A 27,281-nucleotide genomic window follows, 5' to 3' on the forward strand; every position below is an offset into this window, starting at 1 on the left:
CAGTCACGGCCTGTGTGCCAAGGTCTGGTGGATGGCATAGCGTGGAATAAGTTAATAAGAAGGCGTCTGCCCAGGGAAGCTCCCGCCTGGCACACACACACACGCCACAGGGTGAGGCCAGCGGAGGCCCTCATGACACCCACACGACACGCACTCCGACAGGGCAGCAGAGGCTCCCTCCTCCTGCCCCCCTTGGTCCTTACTCATCATGACATGCAGGTTGACTATTAATGTCATGAGTCTTATCCTGGAGGCAGAACTGAGCGAGTTCCCCTTAGAGGCCAGCTGCAAAGTCAAAATTGGCTATATTGTAAAAATTCATGAAAACTAAAATTAGCTTTTTGGTCTTAATTTAAGGTGAAGTTTAGGCAATACGGTGAGGTTTAAATTCAGATTGTATTACTTTGTGGCTGTGCTAGATAGTGACAACTCTGCATAGCTGCCTCCAGAACAGGATTCATGCCGGAAAACGCCAACCTGCTGCTCATGGCATTCCAGTCAGATACACTAATTACAAATTAGTGGTTTTCAGCTACACGTTTCTTTTCAATCGCCAACGACGCAGCGGCATGATCTTTTTATTACTGATGATCTGCAATAGAGATGATACCCTCTAATCACTTGTGAGCTTCGCAAAATGATCCACATTCACAATGTACATTACCAGTGTTACAAAAAGCTCATTATTTCACAGTAATGGATTATGTTCTACTGTATCTACTGTATAATAGCATACTATGTGATCCTAAAAGGCGCAAGCCAGTCTTTAGAATTGAGCTTATTGTCTGTAGATTTTTCTGTAATAATAACCTGTAATATCCTTTTCCCTGTTACTGCACTGCTGTCCCAAGTTGTTCTTAAACTGCTGTCAAAATGTTTGATGCTACTACTGTATGACACCAACAAAGCAATTTATCACCACCTTTATGTCTGTCCGATCGGTGTCACTGATGGATTTATTTTCTCTGTTTTCACAGTAACCTTTGACCACTTCCAGATTCTCCGGGCCATTGGGAAGGGGAGCTTCGGAAAGGTAATGTAGTCAGAGCTCTGACTCCCTCTGATCTCTATCTGCTCTGTGTGTGCGACTGTGTGTGCGTATGCGATTTCAGTGCCAACAGAAATTGTATTTGAATTCCATAATTTTGAATTTGTATTAGGATATTGAATTTGAATTCAATCTTTTTTAATTTGTAATGCGCAAATTGAATCATTTAATTCATAAATTGAACTTGTATTTCATGATTTGAAACTTAATTGAATAAATATTGCATTTAGTTTAAAAATTATATTTCAATGTAATTGAATATTCAAATTAAATATTTATATATTCAGTTTCAATATGGTCGATAGAATGGGGTCATAATTCAGTATGAAAAAAATATATATATGTATGCACTCACTGGATAAGAGTGTTTGCTAAATTACTAAAATGTAAATCATTGTCTGTGTATCAAGTTGACAAACTATAATTTCAAGTTTATCAAAGTTTCATATACTGTACTCAACTTCTCAGATGCATTCAGATTCAGTTTTCAAATGCAGTTCTCTAAATTCAGATTCAAAACCAGAGACACCATCCTGGTACTTTGCCAGCCAGGAAAGGTAAACGAGAACAGATGGAATCAAACGCTCTCTGTGGTAAACAGTAGCTTCTGGCAGTTTCTGAAGCCAGTGTGGCATGTTTAATTTATTTTCTTCCTATGAATTTGGCTCTAGCGTTTGAACCGTTTCGGCTATAAACTATTATGACCCCATTCCTGAAAGCTAAGACTCCCTGGGGGAACAGTGTGTCTTCCTTTACATAAACTTGAAGTCCTCCCCATAGGCTTTAGCTAAGTGGGCTAACACAATCTTGTGACATGCAGGAGACCTGGTTTGAACCCAGTCAGTCACAAGAGCAAGATTAAATAGGGAGTGGAAAGGCTATCCTTAGAAGGGCTATGACAGGGCTATTCAACTATATTCTTATGGAGGCCAAATCACGGTTTCTGTGACACTCCCTTCTAACTTGTCCTGCGTAGCCTGTGATAATCATAGAGGGGAACAGAAGGCACGACCATGTTCCACAGAGTCTTAGCTTTCAGGAATGGGGTAAAAGCTTATAGACAAAACGATTCAAACACTAGAGCCAAATTCATAGGAAGAAAATTAATTCAGCATGCCACAGTAGCTATGTTTCCATTAACTTGTCCAGCGATTTTTTATTTTTTTTGGTCAACATTTTGAAATGACAATCGCCTGCTAGGGTGCGTTTCCATTTAACTATCTTGTGTCAACTGTTGGACGTAATGATGTCACACATTTTAAAATATATATTTTGTAAAAAAAAACGAGTATCTAATAAAATTGTAGTGGTTATAGTGTTTCCATTACCCATTTAGGCAAATTGCGCATTAATAAATTGCCAACAGCCTCTTTGCCCTCCCACCTATCTGTTTCATGTCTCAGGTAGCCCGCAAAAGCCAGCATTGATAGTATGCAATAATTGACTGATATTTGCCATATTCTAATAATTCTCATGTGCCAACGTATCTCCACTGTCCGTGCCAGGGTGAAACTTGGATGGTGAAACTTGCCAGCCAACCAGAAAAGCAAGGTGAAGCAATTCAGGCATTCTTGAAAGTCAGAACAATCCTTGTCCTGCAAAGAAACATAATTTTTATAGTTGGAAAAAATGGATTTTGCAAGACAGATGCATTTAGAATTAATTGTGAGTGGAACTTTATAGTTACTCGACAATCATCATTTATTTGAAAAACACAGTTTCCATCATAATTTGTCGCAATAAAGAAAGTTATCCACCCCTGTTGAATGGATACAAATTGTCGATCTTTCGAAAATGTCTCCTATATCTCTGTTTCCATTCCATTTTGTTGTTGCAAGATTGCTTTTGTCTAATAAATCTGGATCAAAGAAAACCTGCCTACTGGCTTCAGAAACCACCAGAAGATAGAATCAAACACTCTCTGTGTTAAACAGTATCTGTTTTCCTCTACCTTTCCTGGCTGGCAAAGTACCAGGATGTTGTCTCTGGTTTTGAATCTGATTTTAAAGAAATGCATTTTAAAACTGAATCTGAATGCATCTGAGAAGTTGAATATATGAAACTTTGATAAACTTGAAATTATAGTTTGTAAACTTGATACACGGACAATGAATGCCATATCTATCATATTGAAACTGAATATATAAATATTGAATGTGAAGATTCAATTAAATTGAAATTGAATTTTAAAACTGAATGCAATATTCATCAAATGCAGTTTAAAATCATGAAATTCAAATTCTATTTATGAATTCATTGATTCAATTTATGCATTACAAATTATTTAATTCAAATTCAATATCCCAATACAAATGAAAAATTATGGAATTCAAAGGACCCTGGGTAATTCTGTGGCACTAATTAACCCTCACACTCTTTATTCTCAACAAGGAAGCAGAGACGGTCTGGTGAAATGGGCCTGAAGTAATTACATTTGAATTCTGATTAATCTTAAACGTAGCAGTTAATTAATTTAACTGTAGCTGCATTTTGATTCTTTAAATTTCCTCTCGTATCAGCTGGGATGTAAGTAGATTTGACCCTCTGTCTTACATCTAATTACAGATAAGGCAAAATAGCTCAGATCGTCATTTTGCTTACTGCTTATCTTGTGTAATGAAATGCCAATAGGGAAATTGTGTGTATGTGTGTACACGTGCGTGTGTGTGTGTGCACGTTTTGAAACTTAATACCACAACTCTTTAAATCCTCTGAAATATCCTGACTAATATATGTTCATTATACTTGCTGTTTATGCAAGCCTTTTTGCAATCTTTCCTCTTTGCTCTTTTCAAAATTGAATCTTTTGCTAAATAAGTGTCTGTTTTACGCAGCAAGTCAGCCCCGGCTGCAGAATACATTACCATCTGAATTTATGTAAATTTTTACTTATTGCTTCTTTCCCTCAAGCTGCTGTCACTTCCCTTATGATGTTAGAGGGAGTATCTGCAGTAAGCCATGACATCCACAGCACCTAGCCAGGGCTTTAAAGGCTGAGCCATTAGACACATCTGGCCATAGACTAGTGTCCAAAAAGGTATTACAGAAAGAGAGACAGACGTTCACTGGATATGAAAACCTTGAGGGAGAGGGAAAGCAGCCCTGATAGTTGTCTCACATGCATGCATGTACAACACACACACACACACACACACACTTATATAAGCATTTAACACATAGATATGACCAAGAAATTGGCCTTCAGGTAACCTTGCTTGTAAGGCTTGTAAACTCTATAACGTGTCTGGTAAATTTGCCTAGCCTTCAAAAACCTGGTTGCCTACTGCCAGGAGGCTGACACTTGGCCACAAGTGGACAATATTCCCAAGCACTAATAAAAAATAAATGCTTTATTGATCACAAAATCAACAATGAACCCCATTGAAAACATGTGGTTTGAATTGAAGAGGGCAGTCCATTAGAGCAGACGAAGGATATCAAGGATCTGGAAAGATTCTGTTAGGAGGAATGGTCTAAGATCCCTCCCAACTTGTTCTCCAATCTCATAAAACATTTTAGAAAAATGCTCAGTGTCGTTTTCCTCGCAAGGGGAGGGTACTAGAGTTCTGAAAACAGGGGTGCCAATGATTTTGTCCAGTATCTTTTTAGATTTTCGTTATTACTTGTTAAACAAAATGTATTTTTCTGAGCAATTGTATTAATGTAAAATAATATAATTCCGTAATTCTTTCTAGCGTACAATATAGCTCAGTATTTGTATTATTTATTTTAGTCTTTTTTGCTTATCTTTATCAATGGTGCCAATAATTATGGACTTGACTGTATTTGAACCCAGGTCTGCTCTGTAGTAAACTTTGCTGTTTAGTAGTTTACCCATAAACCATGATTCCTGTACCTGTTGTGTTTGCCTGCCATTTGTCATTGATCCTCTTTCATCTGACACCTCATGTCTCTGCTTATGCCATATTTTGAGGGGTGTGTGTCTGTGTGTGTGTGTGTGTGTGTGTGTGTGTGTGCGTGTGTGTGCGTGCTGTGTTCTCTTTATTCTCATTGCTTGGAATGCAGGCTAAGTTGTAGATAACACTTCCTTGTAGCTCAAGGTCTAAGTATAGGTATGTGATGTTTGTGCCAGAGGGAGGGTGGAGCTGATAGATAGCAACTGCAGGTTTATTATGAGGTCTACTGACAGACAGCCAGACATATAGCTCACTGACTCAGTCTTTGACAAATTCTTAAGGAGGTCATCTTGTCTAGATGTAGCTGTGTGATGTAGCTGCACTTGGTATGCATGCTGTTACAGAACAGCATGGTCTTCCTACCAATAGGAGGCTGTGCTAACCATTTGTTTCTGTGTGTGTTTGTGCTTCATGAGGTGTTTGCATTTAGCAGCATGCAAAGGTCATTGCCTCGATGTGTTATACGAAAATGTCCCTGGCGTATGTGTGTGTATATGTGCGAGCCAGACATGCCTGGGGAGCCTTTTTTTCCTACGGGGGGGGCAGTGAGCCAGGCGGTGCTGGGAGCGGGAGCTCGCCGGTGGGAAATGAAGAGGCTCTCAGTGGGAGAGCTGTTTGGAGCTGCGGACCCCTGCTGAGACCACCTCTCCCCCGGCTTTCTGAAACACGTCCTCCTCAGGTGCTGATACAGGCTCTTGTGCCTGTCTGCTCCACAGGCAGGCATGCAGGCACGCAGTGTGTGTTTATTTTCCCCGGTCGAGATGGAGACCGACATCCTCCGCCTTGGGCAAGGGGGAATAGCCCACATACAGGCCACGGATGAATTGCCTCTCCCCCTGTATAATATAAAATAACTTGAGACTTGACTTGGAGTTGGAGCCTTAAGACTCGGGATTCGACTTTGACTTGAGACTTGAGACTTCAAATTATCTGGCCAGGTTTTGTTACATTTTGTTACTCATTTTGTGGCACAGAGTCTCCATGGATTACTCTACATTCAGCCAGAGACAGAAGCCGCAGCATCGCACTTGCAAAAATGTTTTGCAACAGATTGGCTAGGGAAACGCACACTCAGCCCTCTGATTGGACCAGCAAACTGTCAATCAACACAGGTCGGGTGAGCTAACGAACAGATTGCTGATTTTCTGTACAGCTATACGATCGGATGCAGCGCAAACATCAAATTGCAGGAAGAGAGAATTGCCATAAATATGCAACTCCCAAAAAATGTTGGTGATCAAGAATATGAACTGTTTACTTTGCAAGCTCGCCAACAATGGGGCATCAAGCAACAATTACTAGCATAGGCCTACTGGTCTTTTGGTGTGTCAAAATTGCTTGAAATTGATAATTTACTTATGAAGCTTTCATTTTGAATATGTTAAAATAGTTGATTACATCATCAAAATGTGTTGGAGACAAAATAATGAAAAGGTCTGGTAGCCTCAATAAATAGACAAAGATCTGTAGTTGAACTAGTGTCACGATACCAGAATTGTTACTTTGATACCGATACCAGGTTTAGTATCATGATACTTGATACCATCACGATACTCCATACCAAAACTATACCAGAATGATACCAAGGCAAAGAAAGAAGTCACAGAATGGCACTTGATCCAGATGGATTGTTTGAGTTCTATATCATTATATTTGACATTTATGTACATTTTTCAGAGACCGCCATGTATGCATTAATTAATAAATTATACAATCATACAATCAATTTGACTTTGTTTTTAACAATCTAACTCCATGACAACATAATGATCATTTATTTGAATGGTAAATCTCTATTGATAAACTGGGTAAATCAAGATGTAGCCTAGGCCTATTCACAATACAGGTGAATGCATATTCAATAGGAGTGTGTGCATGCATTGAGTTATTGAGATTGTTTTGGCTAATTTCAAGGGCTACGGATGGAAAAACAACCTGTTTCCCTTCCATTTAGGACTTATTTTATTGTACTGATCAACAACATTTGCATAGAAGAAATCTCTTCTTTTATAAAAGACCTAATGACATCATTCACACACACACAGTGAGAGGGACAGGAGAGACATCACCTAACGTAGCAGGTGAGAGACGTGAGGTGAGGGAGACTAAGTGATTGAATAAAGTTTTTGGCAAAGACTAGCTATGGTTTTTGGTGACAATCTGCTTTGAAATCAGCATATTTTGTGTTATTGTTTGCATATTATCCCAAACAAAGTACTAGTGTAGTGAATTGATGTTAGCTTCAGCTGTAAGCTGGCAAGGAAAGATAGCCTACAAAGATGGAAGCTATCGGTATATTCAATCTTGCATTGTAAAGTTTTATAGCCTGTAATGGGCATTGCTTTGCGAACAGTATTTAACAGTTGCAACATTTCTACATGCTGTGTTGCATTATTCAAGTGTGTTCTGTGTAGCATTAGTGGAGAGTAAATATGATGCAGCCCAGACTCCCAGTGAGTGCAGTAATTCCTCAGGACAGGCTAGAGCTAGCAAAGAGTAAGAGGAGCAGGCACGGAGCAGGCACGGAGCAGGCACGGAGCAGGCACGGAGCAGGCACGGAGTGCTCGCTTTAAGGTCACATCGGCTGCGCCGCCGATAGACTGACTCTCTCAATCAGTAGACGACCGAAGTACCGAAAGTAACAAAAATTATAATACCTAAATGCGCAACACTAAGTTGAACAAGTCATTGCATGTATGTATGTATATATATATATATTTTTTTTACTTATTTGTGACTCGACTCGCTCTTAGATTGCATGACTTGGACTTGACTCGAGATTCGACCCATTCTACTTGGGACTTGACTTGAGACTCGGACCTTGTTACTTGAGACTTGCTTGTGACTCGAATAATAGTGACTTGATCCCACCTCCTGGTGATCACTGATGACAGATCTTTATGAGTGGTTCTATAGTCAGGCAGAACAGCACGATATGGCTGCATCTGAAATGGCACCGTATTCCCTGTACAGAACGCTACTTTTGAGTACGCTATATAGGTTAAAGGGAGACATTTCAGACGCAGTCTCTGATACATGGAAAAAAGGAAATGATCCTGCTTATAGAGACTGACTGGAAAGGTTTCCACTGGTTGATTATGAAGGCCTCATACCGATGTAGGATCTTAATTTGATTACCCTGTTTGCAGGAGAACTTTCCTGCAATGCAGGACATTTAAAACTTGTAGTGTATTTGGGGGTTTAAAAATGCTTCTTAAGTTTTTAATTTGAATTAATTATAATTTCCTGTCGGTGCAAGATTATTTTCCTACTGTAGCAAACTAGCTCAAATTAAGATACTACTGTACATCTGTATTGCAGATTGCCTGGGATTGCAGTGTGGAGCCGTGGAAAGATGGGCACGGTAACAGTTTGGCCTTAGGCAACCTATTAGCCCAAAAATACTCCTTCTCTGCTACATTTCTGGCTCAATTCGAGTACAAAGTACAGCTGCACATTGGCAATCAGAGCACACAGGTTTCAGCATTTCGCTTTGAGTGCATTTTTCTATGTTCACCATCCTGCTTCCAGCATTTGTTTCATCCTCCTTTGTTTCCTCACAGTCAAAGACCATCTCAGTGCAGGTCAGTATCCAACAGTGGAGGCTCCTGAGGAGAGAACGGCTCATAATAATGTCCGGAACGGAGTGAATGGAATGGCATCGAACACCTGGAAACCATGTGTTTGATGTATTTACCATTCCACTGATTCCGCTCCAGTCATTACCACGAGCCCGTTCTCCCCAATTAAGGCGCTACCAACCTCCTGTAGTATCCAACCTAGCTTGCAGGTCTTTAGTCGACTACTGCCCATTTATCTGTTCTCACCTGTGCTTTTCCTCTCTCACTGTTAGAAACCTACTATTCCAGTATTGTAAGGAACTGTTTGAATGACTAAATAGAAATTAGTCATATGATCTTTTTTTCAATGAATTCCAAATATCCCAGCTAAAGCGTGCATCTGTTGTGTGAGACAAAAATGTATCATTTATTGACTGCAGGCAGGATGTTGTGGGGACCTCCATACATCCACAGGATAGTGTGAAGAAACTAGTAAGATGACAATGCTTTTTCATCCTTCCCCAGCACTAGGAGGGTGACATTTCCTGGAAAGCTCGACTATCTCACTTTGAGGCCAAGTTCAAACAGTCAAATGGAGGCCAGACTCTCTGTTGTTATTAATGATAATGGCAGCCTTAATAGTGCGTCGTGCAGCTCTGAAAATGGCTGCCCAAGCTCTGTAAACACTTTCATTTCCTCCTGCCTGTCACTGATGATATAAGGGAAGACAGCGGTGAGGGGAATGAATGAAATAAAGGGGATTATTTCTTCTTCTCTCTGTGGCTGACAAGTTCATCAGAGCCCGAAAACAAATTTGCCTTACTCATCACTGCCTCTCGACAAAACAGACTGCTATAGCCCACTTTGTGTCCTGTGTGTGTGTGTGTGTGTGTGCGTTTTGTGTGTATCTTGGTGTATATTATTCTATTATTCGATGCTTACATCACTCTCTGTTTGTCATTGTAGTCTGTTTGCATACAGTATGACAAGCACTATACTATTATATTGAGAAAACCAAACCTCTCACACAACACCCAGCCTGAAACCCCAATCTGAGATGTTGATAGATATGAGTACTTTCCCCAGAAAAAGGAACACATAGTTTAATAGTCAGTTTGGTGGCTATGAGAAAATGTTTCTCTGTCATCTCTTAAGACAGGTGCCTGATGCTGTGCTCGTTGCTCATGTTTCCCCATGTGTCCTAAAAAAGTATCTTGGCACTTAGCTGACCTAGAAAAAGAAATCCTATGCTTCCTGACTACACTAAATTGAATAGCCAACCCTTTTTCCTTCACCACGCCGAGGGCTCCCTGGAGTTCTGGGCTGTGACAACAATTGATAGGGCTTCTAACTATAGCGGAACCAAGGGGATAGGTGTTCTTTAAAAGGTGAACATCCCGAGGCAACCTTGTAGATTCTCTTTTCATTACCACACTTTGAAGCCAAGCGCGACATGAAAGAGCATTTTTTAAAAGTGATACTTCAGCTAAAAAGCATTTAATAAGTGCATGCGCTAGTAGCCGCAAACATGGTAATGAGCCAGAGGGGGGCTGGGAGAAATGAATTCAGGCGGCTGAGGAATGGGATGGGTTTCCGGGTACACGCTGAGACCCATATCAGTCATTTTATATCATTTAACATTTTAGAACAACAAATAGTATTGCCTCATCTGTGCAATTCACCTGCCTCAAAGACAGTTAGCCTAAGCCCTTTAGCAGCAGAAAATGGATGCTTTTCAGGTAACGTGTTGCCTGGCATCCAAGACCCAGGTACAGGAGTGTTATTTAAGGGATTGTTATGATTTCATATCAGATTATATGTGTGGTGGTAAGGTGTTAGATAAGGGCGTAAGTGGTTTCCCACGTTGACCAGTTTGGAGGCTTATCCATTTGGCGCTGTCGATCGTCTTTTCCTCTCTCTCTTCTTCTTTGAGCAACCTCATAAATGTGTCAGTACAATGCTCTATTGTAGGGTATAAACTATTAATTGGTCCATAAAACAGGTATTTAAAGAGCTGGTCATCTTTACATTTTGTTGATTGTAAAAACTGAGGCCGCAGTGTGCTTCTCTAACAGACTGGAATCCTTTCTTGTTTTTGGTCGCGGGCTGCAGTAGTTCTTAGTGCCAAGAAATGTCAAATTCAAAGAAAAAAGATGTCTACAGTAAGTTAATAATGCAGAGATGGGTAAACTGACACCGATGACTTATGTGGGTTTTGGCTATTTTGAAATCTCAGAACGTGTTTCTGATTTATTCTTTTGATACACAGTACAGGATAGGCCTACTATTCTGAAAACCAGTTATTTTCTTGAATAAATGCCTGTTTTTGGCATGATTAATCATTTTGGGTTTGTGATATGTAGTTATTCATGCCAATAGGCTGTATCAAATCTTTGCCTGCCTTTTTCAGTGACAGGCACTACTTCGTTGTCGGATAAACCCCTTATTATAAGTTTTGCGGCGTGCGCTTGGCACTGTCTCCCATCTGTAGCATATTCCCTTTGAATTGTCAGTCATATGCTGTATCTGTCACCTTTTCAGGTCCAATTAAGAATTTATACTCCATTAGAATAGCAGAGAGATTCCAAATATCCTGACATGGAGAGAGTGAGTCAGAGGGATGGGGTGTGGGATTGGGCTAGATGATGGAGGAGATGATTACGCTAGCAACAACTAGCAAATGCTTTGAGATTACATAAGTGGATGCTCCCATCACAATCCTGACATGCCCACAATCGTTATTTTGTATTTGCTGGCGAGAATCTCCTCATTAAGCATAGGCCTACTCAAAGCTCTAAGGAAAGTGTTCCAAAGTCATTTTGCCCCTGGGGGCGCATATTGTCCTCTATCCATACTTTTTAAAATTATTGATGCTCCCTGACTGTCTAGCTTTCATTTAGGTGATTATTAATGAGCTAGACACAGTCAAGAAACTGTATGAATGTAGGTCCATTATCATTTCTACACAGTTTAGATTTGGTTTTAGTAATTTTACCCCCCCTCAAGATAATTGTATGTGTGGGGTAGTCATTAAAAATCATGTTAACCACTATTATTGCACACAGAGTCCATGCAACGTATTATGTGACTTGTTAAGCCCATTTTTACTCCTGAACTTATTTAGGCTTGCCATAACAAAAGGGGTTGAATACTTATTGACTCGAGACATTTCAGCTTTTCATTTTTATTTAATTTGTAAACATTTTGAAAAACAGATTTCCACTTTGAGGAAAAAGTCAAGGGGTATTCACACCCCTTGACTTTTTCCTCAAAGTGGAAATCTGTTTTTCAAAATGTTTACAAATTAAATAAAAATGTAAGGTCCCTCAGTCAAGCATTGAATTTCAAACACCGATTCAACCACAAAGACCAGGGAAGTTTTCCTTTGCCTCGCAAAGAAGGACACCTATTGCTAGATGGGTAAACATTTAAAAAGAAGACATTGAATATCCTTTTGAGCATGGTGAATCAATACACCCAGTCACTACAAAGATACTTCCTTCCTTACTCCGTTGCCAGAGAGGAAGGAAACCGCTCAGGGATTTCACCATGAGGACAATGGTAACTTTAAAACAGTTACAGAGTTTAATGGCTGTGATAGGAGAAAACTGAGGATGGATCAACAACATTGTAGTTACTCCACAATACTAACCTAATTGACGGAGTGAAAAGAAGGAAGCCTTTACAGAATATAAATATTCCAAAACATTCATCCTGTTTGCAACAAGGCACTAAAGTAAAACAGCAAAAAATGTGGCAAAGCAATTTAACTTTTTGTCCAGAATACAAAGTGTACAAAATACAAAATCCAATACAACACATTGAGTACCACTCTCCATATTTTCAAGCATAGTGGTGGATGCATCATGTTATGGGTATGGTTGTAATCGTTATGGACTGGGGAGTTGTCAGGATAAAAAAAAATACGGAATGGAGCTAAGCACACCCAACATCCTAGAGGAAACCCTGGTTTAGTTTGCTTTCCACCAGACACTGGGAGATGAATTCACCATCAGTAGGACAATAACCTAAAGCACAATGCCAAATCTACACTGTAGTTGCTTACCAGGAAGAAAGTGATTGTTCCTGAGTGGCCAAGTTACAGTTTTTAAATCTATGGCAAGACTTGAAAATGGTTGTCTAGCAATGATCAACAACCCATTTGACGGAGCTTGAAGAATTTTGAAAATAATAATGGGCAAATATTGTATAATCCAGGTGTGCAAAGCTCTTAGAGACTTACCCAGAAGGACTTACAGCTGTAATCACTGCCAAAGGTGACTCTAACATGTATTGAATCATGGGTGTGAATACTTATGTAAATAAAATATTTCTGTATTACATTTTCAATACATTTGCAAAGATTTATAAAAACAAGTATTCACTTTGTCATTATGGGGTATTGTGTGTAGATGGGTGAAATGTTTTTTATTTAATCCATTTTGAATTCAGGCTGTAACACAAAATGTGGAATAAGTCAAGGGGTATGAATACTTTCTGAAGGTCAAAAAGCCACCCTTTGTCTTGATGACAGCTTTGCACACTCTTGGCATTCTCTCAACCAGATTCATGAGGTAATCACCTGGAATGCATTTCAATTAACAGGTGTGCCTTGTTAAACGTTAATTTGTGCAATTTCTTTCCATCTTAATGTTTTTGAGCCAATCAGTTGTGTGGTGACAAGGTAGGGGTTGTATACAGAAGATAGCCCTATTTGGTAAAAGACCAAGTCCATATTATGGCAAGAATAGCTCAAATAAGCAAAGAGAAACGACAGTCCATCATTACTTTAAGACATGAAGGTCAGTCAATCCGGAAAATGTCAAGAACTTTGAAAGTTTCTTCTAGTGCAGTCGCAAAAACCATCAAGCACTATGATGAAACTGGCTCTCATGAGGACCGCCACAGGAAAAGAAGACCCAGAGTTACCTCTGCTGCAGAGGATAAGTTCTTTAGAGTTACCAGCCTCAGAAATTGCTGCCCAAATAAATGCTTCACAGAGTTCAAGTAAAAGACACATCTCAACATCAACTGTTCAGAGGAGACTGCGTGAATCAGGCCTTCATGGTCGAATTGCTGCAAAGAAACCACTACTAAAGAACACCAATAATACGAAGAGACTTGCTTGGGCCAAGAAACACGAGCAATGGACATTAGACCGGCGGAAATGTGTCCTTTTAGTCTGATGAGTCCAAATTTAAGATTTTTGGTCCCAACCGCTGTGTCTTTGTGAGATACAGAGTAGGTGATCGGATGATCTCCGCATGTGTGGTTCCCACCGTGAAGCATGGAGGAGGAGGTGTGGTGGTGCTTTGCTGGTGACACTGTCTGTGATTTATTTAGAATTCAAGGCACACCTAAGCAGCATGGCTACCACAGCATTCTGGAGCGATACGCCATCCCATCTGGTTTGGGCTTAGTGGGACTATCATTTGTTTTTCAATAGGACAATGACCCAACACACTTCCAGGCTGTGTAAGGGCTATTCTACCAAGAAGGAGAGTGATGGAGTGCTGCATCAGATGACCTGGCCTCCACAATCACCCAACCTCAACCCAATTGAGATGGTTTGGGATGAGTTGGACCACAGAGTGAAGGAAAAGCAGCCAACAAGTGCTCAGGATATGTGGGAACTCCTTCAAGACTGTTGGAAAAGCATTCCAGGTGAAGCTGGTTGAGAGAATGCTAAGAGTGTGCAAAGCTCTCATCAAGGCAAAGGGTGGCTACTTTGAAGAATCTAAAATATGTTTTGATTTGTTTAACACTTTTTTGGCTACTACATGATTCCATATGAGTTATTTCATAATGTTGATGTCTTCACTATTATTCTACAATGTAGAAAATAGTAAAACATTAAGAAAAACTCTGGTACTGTATTTCATTTTATTTATTTATTAACTCAAACCACCCACGTGCCTGATTGGACCCCCTTGCGGGCCGGATCAGGACTGCAGCCAGTATGTTTGACACCCCTGCTTTAAGGAGTACTGTATATCGATAAATATGTTTATGATAGCCTCTTTTATCTCTACTCAGAATGGACTTTGTTTAATGTCTGTTCAGTCACTCATACTGACCTTTTGAATAGAACATCAGGAGAGTGTCTGCAAGTCTTTTTAGTTTGCTCATTATTAGACTGAACAAAAATATAAAACGCAACATGCAACAATTTCAAAAATGTTACTGAGTTAAAGTTCATATAAGGAAATCAGTCAGAATGCCACTCTGTTCACAACGTTGACATCAGCAAACCGCTCGCCCACACGACGCCATACACATGGTCTGCAGTTGTGAGGCCGGTTGAACGTACTGCCACATTCTCTAAAATGATGTTGGAGGTGGCTTATGGTAGAGAAATTAACATTCAATTCTCTGGCAACAGCTCTGGTAGACATTCCTGCAGTCAGCATGCCAGTTGCATGCTCCCTCAAAACTTGAGACATCTGTGGCATTGTGTTGTGTGACAAAACTGCACATTTTAGAGTGGCCTTTTGTCACCAGCATAAGGTGCACCTATGTAATGATCATGCTGTTTAATCAGCTTCTTGATATGCCACACCTGTGAGGTGGATGGATTATCTTGGCAATGGAGAAATGCTCACTAACAGGGATGTAAACAAATGTGTTTGTATGGAACATTTCTGGGATTTTTTATTTCAGCTCATGAAACATGGGACCGACACTACTTCTTGCGTTTTATATTTTTGTTAAGTATATTATCTGCTTTCTGGTCACAGAACACTGATTGTTTGAAGATTTAAAAAAAGTTACAAACTTCAATGTTCAAAACAATTTAAAGTTTTTCATTTGAGCCTTCTCAGTGATTGAGCATTTCTTTGAGGTGTGGTTCTTTTGAGGTGTGGATCTCTTTTAGGGCAGGTATTTTTTTTCTTCCGCCTCCATCCTTCCTAGCATCCTCCGTTCCTTTGACTCTTTCCACATCAATCAGCTGCTGCACACTCCCTACTCCCCAAGACTTTGCAGGGAGGAAATCAATATCCAACCTGACCAATGGATGGGCCCTTTTTAAAGGCCTCTTTAGGGGCAAGATAAGAAGGTGTGCTGTTCAGCCAACGTTGTCACTACCAGGCAATGCTGGCCACGGCGTCTCTCTTACCACCGAAACGGTGGAATCTGGAAGCAGGCAACACACACAGTCTGTTCCTGTGATTGTGCCAGTTTATCCTCAGGGCTGGGCCCAAAGTAAATACTCCCAGTTTCCAAAAGGGTTGACCTTTTACTGTGCTTTTTCACTCTGAAATTAGCCTAAATAGCAGGTGTTCATAATGAATATTTAACAATGAAATATAGCCAGCGGGACCATAATGCTTTGGACTGCGCCGACCATTAGCATTTTAGAGATGGCACTTTGGAATGAATTATGCTCATTTTGGTGTCTATTACCGTGAGAAAGGCTCATATCCAGAAGCCAGCGCTCTGACTGTCAGTGCTACATTCCTAATCACTGGGCTCCTGAGTGGCGCAGTGATCTAAGGCACTGCATCTCAGTGCTTGAGACGTCACTACAGACCCCCTGGTTCGATTCCAGGCTGTATCACAACCGGCCATGATTGGGAGTCCCATAGGGCGGCGCACAATTGGCCCAGCGTCGTCCGGGTTTGGCCGGTGTAGGCCGTCATTGTAAATAAGAATTTGTTCTTAACTCACTTGCCTAGTTAAATAAAGGTAAAAACATTCCTAATCTAGGACCACCACCATGCTAATCCATCTGTCCTTGCCCATCTCCAATGATTTGAATCTTAGAAAGTACAGTATATAGACCTTTTTAACAGCTTTTTTAGGAGGCGCGAAAGTGAACCCTGGAACCCCAAAGAACTTCCGGTGCATTTGTAAACAACAGCTGTTCTGTCGCGGCTGTAAACAGCTAGATAGCTAATTTAACTTAGTCTAGTTGTTTTCTGAAGGTGACATTTTTCATTTTTGAGCATAGTATTCGCAGGTGGGATGGTCCTTACGTCCTGAGAAGGTTTATAGCTAGATTTCCCAAAGAAGCATCGCAGCGGGCTGCATTGCCTGCATGTATAGTAATGTTGTACTTCATATAAACAGGATAGACAGCCATCCAATATTTATTTTTTTATGACACAAACGTTAGCTTGATCTGCTAAACACGACAAGTTAGCTACCTAGCTAGTAGCTAAGCTAACTAGCTAATGAACAGATTTCCAGTCCCAAAGAGAGAACTATTATAATACAAAAACTAAATTACAAAGAAATATCAAATGTTATATCACTTGAGAATAATGAAGCAAGTCCTGGTCTAATTTCTATGTTTCGTAATCTCAGATACAGACCTGCTAAACCTTGAAAGCTGCTTAATCCTATCTGTGCATGCAGGTCCCAAAGAAAGTCCCAAGTCCTGGAGAGATTGAAGGGTATATGGGTTATATATGCTACTGGTTTACTGTTAGACTTGGTTGTAGGTCTACAAAAATCATGTTAAAAGTAACAATGCATAGACCTAGCCAACCTTGCTCCTAGAGATCTAGCTAATGGGTGTGCAAGTTTCTATTCTAGCACAGCACTGACATTCTGCTTATTATTTGTATTAGACACTATTCATTTAACTATTCAATCATCTTTTGTTTTGGAGTAAGATGCAGGGGTGCAACTATGGTTTTAGAAGTGGGTGGGACATAATTTTATTAATTTTTTTATCCAGTTGGATAAATACTCCAAACAGCCTACCTGACCGCTCGGAGGCGTCCGCATGGTCCTAAAGCACATAGTTGCCTCGTTTTGTATCACATTCCAATTCTAAAACTGGGGGGGACAAAAATGCAATTTCAGAATGTGGGGGGGACGTGTTTAGGTCTGTGGCGGTCATGAAATTCTGTCAGACGGTTATTGTCATGCAAAAGATTGCCGGTCTCAAGGTAATAAACACTTTAAGCATCTATAATAATAATAATAATAATAATATGCCATTTAGCAGACGCTTTTATCCAAAGCGACTTACAGTCGTGCGTGCATACATCTTTGTGTATGGGTGGTCCCGGGGATCGAACCCACTACCTTGGCGTTACAAGCGCCGTGCTCTACCAGCTGAGCTACAGAGGACCACAATCTCCAGGTCTCCACACATACAAGCTGCTGATGCATGCCCTTGCAACATCTACATTTTAACAAGTCTAATAAATCAATTGAATATACACCATAACAATAAATAAATAAATAATTTATTTCAGATGAACAGAATATGAGTTGGTCTATTACTGTATGTTATCTGGCTATGTGGCATGCCATAGGCTGTAGGCTTGTCCATTTAGCAGACAAGATATGCTTATAAGTCCTGTGTCATTATTTTATAGTAAGAACAATATAATTGAACTTAGCTGAATGAATAAAATAGAAAGGATATTTTTCCCATTCCGGAGCGAGTGCGCATATGAAGACGGTTGAGCGTAAAAGTTACCATTTGAAACGGGTCCTATAGGCTACGCTAGATTTAGAGTTATTTGGCAACTTGATTTGTTAATGATACAAACCTTAGAATGTCTTAGAAATCAAAACATACTGTAAATGAGCTTGCGCTCTGTTCCTTGCCTCAGCCTGCACACACTGTTCTCTCATCAAGTGATCATATTGTCACCCCATCAGACTATTCTCAATTTAATATTGTCTTCAAATCAAATTTTATTGGTTGCATACATCTATTTAGCAGATGTTATTGCGGGTGTAGCGAAATGCTTGTGTTGCTAGCTCCAACAGTGCAGTAGTATCGAACAATACACACAATCTAAAAGTAAAAAAATGGAATTAAGAGAGAGGATGAGCAATGTCGGAGTGGCATTGACTGGAATACAGTAGAATACAGTATATACAGATGAAACGAGTAGAACAGTATGTAAACATTGTTAAAGTGACCCAGTGATTCCATGTCAGCAGCCTCTAAGGTGCAGGGTTGAATGACCGGGTCGTAGCCTGCTAGTGACAGTGACTAAGTTCAGGGCAGGGTACTGGGTGGGGGCCGGCTAGTGATGGCTATTTAACAGTCTGATGGCCTTGAGATAGAAGCTGTTTTTTCAGTCTCCCGGTCCCAGCTTTGACGCACCTGTACTGACCTCGCCTTCTGGATGATAACCGGCGTGAACAGGCCATGGCTCGGGTGGTTGATGTCTTTGATGTTTTTGGCCTTCCTGTGACATCGGGTGCTGTAGGTGTCCTGGAAGGCAGGCAGTGTGCCCCCGGTGATGCATTGGGCAGACCACACCACCCTCTGGAGAGCCCTGTGGTTACTGGCGGTGCAGTTGCCGTACCAGGCAGAGATACAGCCCAACAGGATGCGCTCAATGGTGCATCTGTAAAAGATTGTGAGGGTCTTAGGGACCAAGACGAAATTTATTCAGCCTCCTGAGGTCTGTGTGGGTGGACAATTTCAGATTGTCAGTGATGTGTATGCCGAGGAACTTGAAGCTTTTCACCTTCTCCACTGCGATCCCGTCTGTGGATGGGGGCGTGCTCCCTCTGCTGTCTCCTGAAGTCCATGATCAGCTCCTTGTTTTTGTTGACGTTGAGGGAGAGGTTATTTTCCTGGCACCACTCCGCCAGGGCCCTCACCTCCATCTTTTTTTTTTCATTTTGAAAAGAAGGTTGACGACATCCGATCCTCATTTATTAAGTCAAATGACACCGCTGGTCCTGCTCACATTGCCCTACCCTATGCTTTGACTTCTTTCTCCCTTCTCTCTCCAGATGAAATCTTGCGACTTGTAACGGCCGGCCGCCCAACAACCTGCCCGCTTGACTCTATTCCCTCCTCTCTTCTCCAGACCATTTCCGGAGACCTTCTCCCTTACCTCACCTCGCTCATCAACTCATCCTTGTCCGCTGGCTATGTCCCTTCCATCTTCAAGAAAGCGAGAGTTGCACCCCTCCTCAAAAAACCTACACTCGATCCCTCCGATGTCAACAACTACAGACCAGTATCCCTTCTTTCTTTTCTCTCCAAAACTCTTGAGCGTGCCGTCTATAGCCAACTCTCCTGCTATCTCTCTCAGAATGGCCTTCTTGATCCAAACCAGTCAGGTTTCAAGACTGGTCATTCAACTGAGACTGCTCTTCTCTGTGTCACGGAGGCTTTCCGCACTGCTAAAGCTAACTCACTCTCCTCTGCTCTCATCCTTCTAGACCTATCTGCTGCCTTTGATACTGTGAACCATCAGATCCTCCTCTCCACCCTCTCCGAGTTGGGCATCTCCGGCGTGGCTCACTCTTGGATTGCGTCCTACCTGACAGGTTGCTCCTACCAGGTGGCGTGACGAGAATCTGTCTCTGCACCACGTGCTCTCACCACTGGTGTCCCCCAGGGCTCAGTTCTAGGCTCTCTCCTATTCTCTCTATACACCAAGTCACTTGGCTCTGTCATATCCTCACATGGCCTCTCCTATCATTGCTACGCAGACGACACACAATTAATCTTCTCCTTTCCCCCTTCTGATAACCAAGTGGCGAATCGTATCTCTGCATATCAGTGTGGATGTCGGATCACCACCTCAAGCTGAACCTCGGCAAGACGGAGCTGCTCTTCCTCCCGGGGAAGGACTGCCCGCTCCATGATCTTGCCATCACGGTTGACAACTCTGTTGTGTCCTCCTCCCAGAGTGCATAGAACCTTGGCGTGACCCTGGACAACACCCTGTCGTTCTCCGCTAACATCAAAGCGGTGACCCGATCCTGACGGTTCATGCTCTACAACATTCGCAGAGTACGACCCTACCTTACACAGGAAACGGCACAGGTCCTAATCCAGGCACTTGTCATCTCCCGTCTGGATAACTGCAACTCGCTGTTGGCTGGGCTCCCTGCCTGTGCCATTAAACCCCTACAACTCATCCAGAACGCTGCAGCCTGTCTGGTGTTCAACCTTCCCAAGTTCTCTCATGTCACCCCGCTCCTCCGCACACTCCACTGGCTTCCAGTTGAAGCTTGCATCTGCTACAAGACCATGGTGCTTGCCTACGGAGCTGTGAGAGGAATGGCACCTCCTTACCTTCAGGCTCTGATCAGTCCCTACACCCAAACGAGGGCATTGCGTTCTTCCACCTCTGGCCTGCTGGTCCCCCTACCTCTGCGGAAGCACAGTTCCCGCTCAGCCCAGTCAAAACTGTTCGCTGCTCTGGCACCCCAATGGTGGAACAAGCTCCCTCACGACGCCAAATAAAACAAATGAAAATTAAAACATACTCTCAAAAAATAAATACAAATAAATAAATAAAACATTGTAAAGTGGTTGTCCCATTGGCTATCATAAGGTGAATGCACCAATTTGTAAGTCGCTCTGGATAAGAGCGTCTGGTAAATGACGGAAATGTAATGATCCTGAACTAGCATTTCAAAGCACTTCATAATGACAGGAGTGAGTGCTACGGGGCGATAGCCATTTAGTTCAGTTACCTTTGCTTTCTTGGGTACAGGAACAATGGTGGACATCTTGAAGCAAGTAGGGACAGCAGACTGGGATAGGGAGAGATTGAATATGTCCATAAACACTCCAGCCAGCTGGTCTGCGCATACTCGGAGGATGCGGCTAATATGTTGAATTAGTTTTGATTTAGAATGGCCCTTTATCAAATGGGCAGGGGGAAAAAATACGTCATCCGCTTATGCACTCAAATAGGGAATGGAAGAAGCTTTCCCGCCTGTTTGTTCGGGTAGGCTACTCTGGTTGTTTCACTTCACGCATCAACCACTGTTTGAGGAGCAAGCAGCCTCTGGCTGTTCGACAGGTGATATTCCGCCCAAACTCTGTATGCCATGGGCTCCCCAACCTTGTTCCGGCAGCGACCAAGTGCATCATTTGAAAATAATATGAAATCTGTTCGGAAACATCGAAAGTAACATATTTTCACAACGAAACCTATTTAATTAAACTGTTGACAACTCTTCTCTCTGCGTGCTTGAGAAAGTAATGAAAGGGGAGGAGATTGAAACGCACGGTGGTGAGATATTCTGTAGCTAAAGGTAGTCTAATGTGTCACCCTATTAATTATGAAATTATAAACATTCCCTATTACTAGGCTATTCACAATCAAATACAAATTCACTATTGTAGACTAACTCTGTAAGCCTCCCTGCACAATCAATGAACCAACAGCGTCGCCTAGGCCTATACATTCTCTCCCAGAGCTAGGAGTTTGACGGCCACGTTATTTACATCAAAGGTAGCGAGCAGCAGTAATTGCCCCACTATCAACCTCTCTCTCCCCCCTCACTAATCTCTTATTATTATTGGTGTCCTTTAGTAGTGGTTTCTTTGCAGCAATTCGACCATGAAGGTCTGATTCACGCAGTCTCCTCTGAACAGTTGATGTTGAGATGTGTCTTTTACTTGAACTCTGTGAAGCATTTATTTGGGCTGCAATTTCTGAGGATGGTAACTCTAATGAACCTATCCTCTGCAGCAGAGGTAACTCTGGGTCTTCCTTTCTTGTGGCGGTCCTCATGAGAGCCAGTTTCATCATAGCGCTCAATGGTTTTTGCGACTGCACTTGAAGAAACGTTCTTGAAATGTTCCGTATTGACTGACCTTCATGTCTTAAAGTAATGATGGACTGTCGTTTCTCTTTGCTTATTTGAGCTGTTCTTGCCATAATATTGACTTGGTCTTTTACCAAATAGGGCTATCTTCTGTATACCCACCTTGTCACAACACAACTGATTGGCTCAAATGCATTAAGAAGGAAAGAAATTGCACAAATTGACGTTTAACAAGGCACACCTGTTAATTGAAATGCATTCCAGGTGGCTACCTCATGAAGCTGGTTGAGAGAATGCCAAGCGTGTGCAAAGCTGCCATCAAGGCAAAGGGTGGCTATTTGAAGAATCTCAAATATAACATTTTGATTTGTGTAACACTATTTTGGTTACTACATGATTCCATATGTGTTATTTCATTGTTTTGAGGTCTTCACTATTATTCTACAATGTAGAAAGTAGTAAAAAATAAAGAAAATCCCTTAAATGAGTAGGTGTTCTAAAACTTTTGACCGGTAGTGTATATGCTTTAAGAGCTTCCCAGACAACAGTTGGGAGTACTTAATTATCTACATTTATTTCCCAAAACATGTCTGTCTGTGTGTTGAGATATCTCCAAGAAACATTGTGTTGAATCGCCATGTCTTTGTTATTGGCATAGGAGGTTTAATCTGAAACGTGAAGGACAATGGGCTATGGTCTGTAATTATTCTAGGAAGGTATTTAATTGAAGAAACACAGTCAATTAAAGAAAAGTTTACAATAAAAAGTACACTCTTGAATATGAGTTATGGACATGAGTATAATAGGAGTATTGATGACTTGTCTAAAGTTGCATCCAGCACACAGTTAAAATTACTTTTATATTCCAGTTACATTGAGATCATTTTAGTATAAGGTTGTTAATAAAGTGACTTTTTCTTGTGTCAGGTTTCATTTTACTATTATAAAACGTCCATTTGGGTATATAGTAATTTCTGTAGACTTAAATGGGACTTTTTTATCATTGATTTGATCATTTATACTCCTCTGGATCTTGAGGAGTAGGTGGAGGCAGTGGTGGAAAAAGTACTCAATTGTCATACTTGAGTAAAAGTAAAGATACGTTTTAATAGAAAATTACTCAAGTAAAAGTGAAAAACTCATCCAGTAAAAGTCTAAAAGTATCTGGTTTGAAATGTACTTAAGTACAGTGGTGGAAAAGTACTCAATTGTCCTACTTAAGTAAAAGTAAATGTTATCAAATTCCCTATATTAAGCAAACCAGACAGCCCGATAGTTTTTTTGTAATTTACGGACAGCCAGGGACACACTCCAACACTCAGACTTAATTTACAAACACAGTATTTGTGTTTAGTGAGTATGCCAGATCAGAGGCAGTAGGGATGACAACGCGTTATATTGATAGGTGCGTGAATTGGACCATATTGCTGTCCTGCCTGAGCATTCAAAATGTAATGAGTACTTTTGGGTGTCAGGGAAAATGTAATGTAAAAAAGTACATATGTAGTGGAGTAAAAGTAAAAGTTGTCAAAAATATAAATAGTAAAGTACAGATACCCCAAAAAACAACTTAAGTAGTACTTCTAAGTATTTTTACATTAGTACTTTACACCAACCCATCCCAAGCTTGCCCAAACCTTTCACTTTCTATGGCTGATAGATGAGTTTCTTGTAAAAAAAAAAACAACAGATGTTGCCGTTATTCTTTTTCAAATAAGAAAATACCTTAATTATTTTTGGCTGGCTGCACAATTCCATTGACATTCCATGTCACACATGTTCATGTATTCATAGCTTAAGTATTATCCACAACACGTGATATTGAGTTGGGTCTTTACCTATTTTTTGTCTCATATTGACTCCATACATTATGTATGCTGTTGATACACTACATAAACAGCTATAATGAAAATAGTGTTGATCAATCCTCAATCTTCTTAGTGGGCATGTATTCACAAGACATAGAAATATATGAATAAACTCTTAACAAATCGTAATTCTGGCTGATGGTCGGTCATACAAACATGTCTGAACTCAAATGAGGGGCCAGAGATGGGGTATTTGACTGATGATTTGATAGGTCTGATAGGTCGTTGGCTCCTCGGTGCAGTAGATAGTTTAGTTTAACTGCCAAGAGTGTGAAAGACCGCTTTGCTCTGGGGCTGAAATCACAGGCCGTCGCCAGGTCTCCATGCTTTACAGCAACAAGGGGAATCATAAGGGAAGCTAACAGCCTGAGAAGGACAAGAGGTAAAAGCTTTAGACGTTTGGTTAGCAATTGCAATGTTTCATTTATTTCCCTTTATCGTCCATCCCCTCGCGCTGTTCAGATGACTGGCTGGCCTCTGAAATGAGGCTGGAGAAAGTGGGTCTGTGTGCAGGGCAACAAGGGAGGAAGGAGGAAATAGAAAGAGGCCATGAACCGCAGTGTCACCATGAGAGGGCAAAATAGCTTTTTAAAGACTACTTTCATCCCCTGAATTGTCCATTTTACCAATCGGCTTCCATGACGGAGAAATCAGAGCCTGGTTTTACTCCATGAGCTTCTCCTCTTCCACCACAAACCTATGCTCTGTCATCTACCTGATGTGTCTCTTCCCACACCCTTTCTCCCTTACTCACATAGATCCATAAAGAGGAGGGAAATGGTAGTAGTTTATACTCCACTATAATGAGCCTATGACAAAGACTGAGAGGGTAACAAAAACATATGGAAATGTCTGCTCTACCCAAAATTACAACCAAAAATTGGAGCCTTACCGCAAAAATGGAAGAGGAAAGTGGAAGGGGGAGAAAGTAAGGAACTTGTCTGTCGGCCTTGCATTAAAGAACATAATTGGTTAAAGAAAACTGTGATGAATAAAAAAGTATACCAGTTTCATTTAAGGACCAAAGGATTGACAGCCGTCCCATATAGATTGCAAAATAGTTGGGAAGAGATTTTTGACGTACCGATCCCATGGCATAGTGTTTATGAACTGATACGCAAAACGACACCGGATTCAAAACTTCGAATCTTTCAATTTAAATTATTATATAAAATTATTGCTACCAATAGAATGTTATTTATATGGGGGATACAATCTTCCCAGCTCAGCAGATTTTGCTGCGAAGAGATAGAATCATTAGATAATTTGTTTTGGTACTGTCCATTTGTAGCTTGTTTTTGGACACAGGTCCAGGAATGGCTAAAGGATTGCAATATTTACCTGGAGCTAACCCTGCAGATAGCATTACTGGGTGATCTGAAAAATCATAGTCAATCGATCAATAATATAATAATACTTTTAGCAAAACATTTTATTTTCAATTTACAATCTGTAGAAACAATGAGAATAGAAAGGTTCAGAACTTTTGTAAAACATCACAGTACAGTTGGAAAAATATATGGCAAATAGAAATCCTATATGGATGGTGTTAAGAGATAGATGGGTGGTGTTGAATGGAGTTGAAGGATGGGACTAATAACTAACAACAACTAATAACAAGATAACTAATAATGTAAGCATACTGTGTCCATAATAAGTATATAGGTTGTAGGTTGGGAGCTTTTGTGAAAGAGCACAGTTAGAAAGATATGGCATATAGAAGCAAACCGGATGGACATCATGAAAATGATCGGAGAGGTTGAGAGTAGAAGTAGTTCAGGAGAAAAAATAAACAAAATATAATTATTGTAAAATTGACTGTGTCCATAAAATGTATATAGTAAGTATAAGCTGGAGGTAGAGGCCTAAGCATTGTTGTTCACTAGTTTACTCCAATTAGGGAAAGGGTGGTGGGGTTGGAAAGTAATAAAGGGGAATATTATTTTTTTAACGGGTATGTATGTGTGTGTGTGTGTGTGTGTGTGTGTGTGTGTGTGTGTGTGTATGTATGTATATAAATGTGTGTGTATGTGTGTATGTGTATACATATATATACACAGTGAGGGGAAAAAAGTATTTGATCCCCTGCTGATTTTGTACGTTTGCCCACTGACAAAGAAATTATCTGTCTATAATTTTAATGGTAGGTTTATTTGAACAGTGAGAGACAGAATAACAACAACAAAATCCAGAAAACCGCATGTCAAAAATGTTATATATTGATTTGCATTTTAATGAGGGAAATAAGTATTTGACCCCTCTGCAAAACATGACTTAGAACTTGGTGGCAAACCCTTGTTGACAATTACAGAGGTCAGACGTTTCTTGTAGTTGGCCACCAGGTTTGCACACATCTCAGGAGGGATTTTGTCTCACTCGTCTTTGCAGATCTTCTTCAGTCATTAAGGTTTCGAGGCTGACGTTTGGCAACTCGAACCTTCAGCTCCCTCCACAGATTTTCTATGGGATTAAGGTCTGGAGACTGGCTAGGCCACTCCAGGACCTTAATGTGCTTCTTCTTGAGCCACTCCTTTGTTGCCTTGGCCGTGTGTTTTGGCTCATTGTCATGCTGGAATACCCATCCATGACCCATTTTCAATGCCCTGGCTGAGGGAAGGAGGTTCTCACCCAAGATTTGACAGTACATGGCCCCGTCCATCGTCCCTTTGATCCGGTGAAGTTGTCCTGTCCCCTTAGCAGAAAAACACCCCCAAAGCATAATGTTTCCACCTCCATGTTTGACGGTGGGGATGGTGTTCTTGGGGTCATAGGCAGCATTCCTCCTCCTCCAAACACGGCGAGTTGAGTTGATGCCAAAGAGCTCCATTTTTGTCTCGTCTGACCACAACACTTTCACCCAGTTATCCTCTGAATCATTCAGATGTTCATTGGAAAACTTCAGATGGGCCTATATATGTGCTTTCTTGAGCAGGGGGACTTTGTGGGCGCTGCAGGATTTCAGTCCTTCACGGCGTAGTGTGTTACCAATTGTTTTCTTGGTGACTATGGTCCCAGCTGCCTTGAGATCATTGACAAGATCCTCCCGTGTAGTTCTGGGCTGATTCCTCACCGTTCTCATGATCATTGCAACTCCACGAGGTGAGATCTTGCATGGAGCCCCAGGCTGAGTGAGATTGACAGTTCTTTTGTGTTTCTTCCATTTGCGAATAATCACACCAACTATTGTCACCTTCTCACCAAGCTGCTTGGAGATGGTCTTGTAGCCCATTCCAGCCTTGTGTAGGTCTACAATCTTGTCCCTGACATCTTTGGAGAGCTCTTTGGTCTTGGCCATGGTGGAGAGTTTGGAATCTGATTGATTGATTGCTTCTGTGGACAGGTGTCTTTTATACAGGTAACAAGCTGAGATTAGGAGCACTCCCTTTAA

General features: G+C 41.0%; 1 protein-coding gene across 1 annotated transcript in view; it reads left to right on the forward strand.

Annotated features, from left to right (window-relative positions):
* Positions 1–27,281, forward strand: part of LOC121553606 (serine/threonine-protein kinase 32C) — a 143,186-nt gene that overhangs the window by 50,068 nt on the left and 65,837 nt on the right. Inside the window, exon 2 of the mRNA XM_041866852.2 lies at positions 978–1,033. Coding sequence (XP_041722786.2) covers positions 978–1,033 — 56 coding nt within the window. The remainder of the gene's footprint in view (positions 1–977; positions 1,034–27,281) is intronic.

This window comes from Coregonus clupeaformis, chromosome 37, assembly GCF_020615455.1.
Source record: "Coregonus clupeaformis isolate EN_2021a chromosome 37, ASM2061545v1, whole genome shotgun sequence".
In the NCBI taxonomy this organism is placed as follows: Eukaryota; Metazoa; Chordata; class Actinopteri; order Salmoniformes; family Salmonidae; genus Coregonus; species Coregonus clupeaformis.